Below are 5,524 nucleotides of genomic sequence, written 5' to 3' on the forward strand. Positions count from 1 at the left end.
CAGCCCTACCATGTGCCAGGTGTCCTGGACGATGCCCGCTTTCTCCGTCAGGATCTCGATGAGCTGCTGGGCCTCCCCCTCGCTGAACACCATGTTGCTGACAGTGGATACAAGCGTCTTGTAGGGTAGGTAGAGGGGCCCGTCCGAGTCCACGGGAGCTAGGGAAGAGAGAGGAGGGTTTGGGACTGCTCGAGCTGCTGGCAGAGATGAGTAGCATCTTTTCAGTTGGCTTCAATCCCACAGTTGCCACTCCAAACCAGCACCCACCCAGATTTCCACAGTCAGGCCTCTAATTGAAAGCGGTACAAGAAGTGCAGGAGACAACACTCACCACACATGTTCTTCTTGTGTCACCTCTGCCTGGCCCTGTCACTGGTCCCACCACCCTGCCAACATCCTCCTCAAACTGATTCCCAGCAGGGGCTGGGCGTGCTTTGCCAATGCCAGGGAGCACAGATATGTTTGGCATCAGCCACTGAACAGCACCATGATACAGCCTTGCTGGGAGGCATCACTCCATACAGTGGGGTCACTGATGCAAGGTCGTCTCCCACCTTTCACCAGGCTAGTTTGTTCCAGCTCTTTACTAAGAGAATGACAAGACCACAGCCCTTCCCCTACCCCTCTGCTAACCCAGGAAAGCCAAGGAGCACCAGGGATCATGATTCTGTTTTAGGACCACAGTGCACATGGGCACAATGGATAGAGGGTGGTTTAGGAGTTGCTGCATAGTATATATGGCCTAGTGGACTTAAATTTCAAAAAAAATCCCAGAGGAAAATGCAATTTGGACTCCAGCAGCTCCAGAGCCTCTAAAGCCATTACCACCACAGTTTCCTAAACACAGAGCTTGGACTCCCCAAGCAGCAAGGTCAAAGAAGAAGGAAGAGGAGAGCAGAGCAGGTATGGGAACAGAGATTACCCTGCAGCCCTTGGAGAGAAGCCCATGCTGGAGCAGGCTCATCCTGAAGGACTCCAGCCTATGGAGCATACCCATGCTGGAGCAGGGCAAAGGTGTGAGGAGGAAGGAGGGGCAGAGAGGAGCTGCTACGGATTGACCACAGCCCCCATGCCCCTGAGCATCTCAGGGAGGGGAGGCAGAGGAGTCAGGAGGGAAGAAGTGAAGTTAAGCCTGGGAAGAAGGGCAGGGGCAGAGGTGTTGTTTTAATTTCACCTCTGTTTTTAATCTATTTTAACTGGAAATAAATTAGTTTTCCCCAAGCTGGGTCTGTTTTCCCTGTAATAGTAATTTGCTTAATAATTGCCCAATCCCTATCTTGACCCATGAGCCTCCCCATCTTATCTTTTCCCCTCTTGAGGAGAGGGGAGTAAGAGAATGGCTGGGTGGGCATCTGGCAACCCACCACAGCTACAGAGTGGCAAGGACTGGGAATGCCTAGCAGCTCCAGCATGCACTGTTTGCTCCTAGCTTCTGGTAGATCCCTGTGGAATGGCAGCAGGAAGCCCTGGCAGCAGGAAGTGCACACACGTGCCGAGTCTGTCTCACCAGCAGCAGTCACTTACCAGCAGCACAGCCAAGGCAACTCCACGGCCTTGTGCAACCTGGGCCCGAGAGCTTGGCCCACACGTCACTCATGCTGGCAACAGCACAAATGCAACATGGCACAACACATCCCCTGGCCTGGTCCCACTGGGTGGAGGGACCCACCAAGCAAATTTTGCCTATTTCCCAGCAGTGTTGGAGAAGTGAACTTTACACAAGGTTCAATGACACAAACCCCACCTTGCAGCTGGCAAACAGAGACAGCCATGGGGCAAAGCTGCCGTGAGAAAGCACAGGAAGGACAAGTGGTCTGAAGAGCCACTTTTCAAACCCAAAAGAACAGGGGGGACATGGATGGCCCTTGCGTGGAGCCCTACACCTGGGAGGCCACAGACCAGATCAGGTATCCACGTGTTATTTCATGGGAGAGATGACTTCTGCTACCACAGATAATGACCTGGGATCCAAGTACACACTTGCAAGCAAGTTTCGGTGTGAGGCAGGAGGCTGAAAATTAACCCCATGAGAAAAACAGCCCAAGCTGCTCTTGTCAGGTTTGCCATCTGTTTCAGTGATAAGCTCATCTTTGAACACCCATTTTTATCTGCCACAGGGTAATTTCTTGTTTCTGCCCTTGAGGAGAGACCACAGCTGCTGAAAAGCTGCCCACAATACCTTGGTTAAACTGCAGCCAGCTTCATGGCTCAAACACTGCTGAGAGCTTCCCTTTGAAAAATCCCACCGGAGCAGCTCAGACATCACCTTTGGCTTGGGCAGGATGGGCACTTCACACTCAAAGGAGTGGATGTTCAGAGCAGTCATAAAACTCCCAACTTAACAGGTGCTAAGAGCTCATCTACATTCTTTAAGCTGTTAAAGCTTGGATTTAGGGCCATGTTTTTCAGTATTAGAGAAGTGGATCCTGCACACACGTGCCAAACCAGCCACCTCCAGTTTCCCCAGCACCATCCCTGTGATACCCTCCAGCAGTGGCTGCTCAAACCATTTCAGACTTCATCACTTTGTGAAGATGGCCTTTAGTAAAATCCTTTCCTCAGAGGAGCAGATACAAGGGCTTTAACTCAGTCTTGGAGACGAAAGGCTGTAAAATGTCCTGCTGGGTAGCAGGCCCTCTTCCAAAACATGGGTGTGGAAACTGCCATGTTATACAGCAGCCCAGGTTTGGATGTGCTGGAGAAGGTTAGCACACAGGGCTGCTTGTTTGGTTGGTTGGGCTTTTCTGTAAATAGAGAAATGAAACCTATGCACACCACATCATATCTCTGAGAACACCCGAGAGACTTATCCCACGTGTTCATATGGGAACACTTCTGCAGGTCTAAATGCATTCACGTTTTCACTGCCTGCAATTATCACTTAAGCAAAAAGAAACCTCATACTGTTTCCACTGAGAGACAAGAATCCAGCTACAAAGCTGTTTCTCCCTTCAAATATTTACACCCTGGAGAGTTCAGGACCACCACCTTTAATTTCCTCCATCTCCAAGTCAATCAAATGAGGCATGAATGTTGACAGGCAAGTTCTCCCTTCCCTGTGACATATCCAAAGTCACTTCCCTCTATGATCAACCTAACTATCCTATGATCAGTCCCCCGTAGTATAAAATCCCCTCAATCCTCTCTCCTCCAATAGGCTGTTTTTCATCTCTGCTGAAGAAGGAGGAGGAAACTCTAGCAGTGTGCCCCACCTCCCTGTAGAATAAGAGTGGTAGAGCTCCTGCGTGCTTTTAATAATCAGGGGTGGAAGGGGAAAACACTTTGTCTTGACTTTCCACTCACATGTCCAGCACCTTGGCAGCTGTCCCCAGAACAGGTACCTGCACCCCCCATTCATTCTCAGTGTGCAGACCCACTCAGAGATGCACAATAAAACAGCAAATCTGAGAGGAACCTGTAACTCTCCAACATCTGTGTGCTGGACCAAGGAGCTAAGCACCAAACAGGGGTACCTGATGCAGGAGGCACCACATTACAGACTGAAAACAAGTCAATAAACTCCTGACTTCAACTTTTCTTCCCCTAAGAGAGAAGTACAGTCCAAAGCAGGATTTTTCAACCTGCTGTCCCCTCAGTGCACACAGTCCATCTCCCCAGAGACAGCCTCTCTACAGCTGCCCTGTTTCCAACACTGAAGAAGAATAAAGACGTATCGGATGGGAGAGCTCTGTTTTAAGAGCACCAAGATGCCCTGCTGGCTTACAATGGGGATATAGGCAGAGAAATTTGGCCTTACCTGTCTCACCCCTCTTCTTGGATCCAGGCTTCTTCTTGGCGGGTCCGTCGTGCTTCTGGTCCTCACTGGTCAGGAAAGCATCAGTTTTCTTGATGGTGGTGGAGCTGACGACTGGAGCACTCTGCTGCGTGCCGACGGGTGGCACAGCCACAACGGGCACCTCCTTAGGGGTCACCTCCAAAACAGAAGAACTTTTGGGGACACTGACAGGAGGTGAAGCCATCACTGGGCTAGGTGCAGGCTCCACCTTCGCCACCTTCTTCTCCTTCTTCCTCTTCTCCTTAGGTGATGGAGCAGGTTTCTCCTTTTCCTGGGGGGTCACTGACACCGCCGCGATCGGAGACTGAGCAGTTACAGGCTCAGGCACCACAGCAGGCTCAAGAACCACATCCTTGGGAGGGTCTGTCACTTCCTGAGTCAGCTGCTGCTCCGGGATCTTTCCATTAGGTTTCTCTTCCTTTTTCTTTGCTTTTCCTTTTTTCTCAACAGGTTTCTCTTTCTTTTTTTTCTCTGTTTTCTGCTGCTGGGTCTTCTCAAGCTCTTTACGTTGCCTGGCCAAGGCTTCCTCATAAGACGTCTCCTTCATGGAGAAGGTGGACACCAGAAAGATCCCTATTGCCGATACCACCATAAAACCTCCAAAGACCATAACACCCAGTGTCTGAGGGTCATACACATCCATCCTGCCTTATTCTTCCGTGCCTGTAAGACACCAGGACAACAGCTAGTGGGGAGAGAAAAAAAAAAAAAGAGCTGCAAAGGCCTCTCTGAGCAGGGAGTTTCATATGGATATCTGTGTCAACAAATGGCACCACCCACTGAAGAGACAAACACCCAGAATTCACCTAACTCTGATGAGGACAACCTGCCAACACACTCCCAAGTTTGCACTCCTTTGCTATGCTGCCTGTGCACAGTGGTCCTGTCATCCTGCAGTGAACAATTTCACTGGCTGTACCAACCTCCGGGAGGATCAAAGAGACAGAATCAAAAAACCAGGGATGCAATGAGAGACACCCATAAGTGACTACCACAACATGCCCAATACCCGTGGTATGGTTTTGTATGACCACCACATGATGCTGCACATACCCCACAGCAGTAAGAAAGCCCCTTCTCAGACTGTTCAGTGCAGGCTGGCCAAGATCTGGGCTCTCCCTCGAGCACCTGGCCTCTTCATTGCAACCTGAAACACATTCAGGTCTCAACTTTGGAATAAAACATCTCCCTGGAAGAAGAAAGCATGCACAGGAGAGCTTTCCCCAGCTTTGCAGCAGCCCTACGCTTCTCCCTTAACCACCTGCACCCTGTGGCACTGCTGGTTTCTGCCCAGCCCAGCAGGAAGACACACAGTAACTGTGTCCAGCTGAGCAGCTGCTCCCAGTTCACAGTGAAGAGAGTCAACCCAGCAATGATGTTGCCTGCACATACACCACACGGAGTACCAAGTCAGGGTCATTTCCTTGAGATGCAAATACTCATAAAAGTCACAAGTTCAAGAAAAAGAACAAAAAATGCATGGTCATTAATTATCCCATCTCCCCAACAGATGCCTGTAGGAAGAAGTGAGACTTGCTAAGACAGCACTGGATGTGGGACTTCTCTTTTCCCCTCTGCTATTAGCTGTAGGGCAATCAAGCACAGGGTCCTTCCCACCCTCCCCTCCAGGTTCAGTTCCTCTACCTGTAACACCTGCAGCAGCAACGGAGACTGTACTGCCTGCTCTGAGACCTGGCAGGCAGGACACAGCCACACATGGAGAAAGGT

The 5,524-nt window shown here is 50.5% G+C and overlaps 1 protein-coding gene across 1 annotated transcript in view; it reads right to left on the minus strand.

Moving 5' to 3' along the window:
• Positions 1-4,463, minus strand: part of RRBP1 (ribosome binding protein 1) — a 19,753-nt gene extending 15,290 nt beyond the window's left edge. The window contains exons 1-2 of the mRNA XM_008941497.1: positions 3,758-4,463; positions 10-158 (exon numbers count right to left, since the gene is read on the minus strand). Of these exons, the coding sequence (XP_008939745.1) occupies positions 10-158; positions 3,758-4,439 (831 nt within the window). The 5' untranslated portion in view covers positions 4,440-4,463. The remainder of the gene's footprint in view (positions 1-9; positions 159-3,757) is intronic.
• Between the last annotated feature and the right edge of the window lie 1,061 nt (positions 4,464-5,524).

The sequence above is a fragment of the Merops nubicus genome, unplaced genomic scaffold (assembly GCF_000691845.1).
Source record: "Merops nubicus isolate BGI_N331 unplaced genomic scaffold, ASM69184v1 scaffold30615, whole genome shotgun sequence".
Classification (NCBI taxonomy): Eukaryota; Metazoa; Chordata; class Aves; order Coraciiformes; family Meropidae; genus Merops; species Merops nubicus.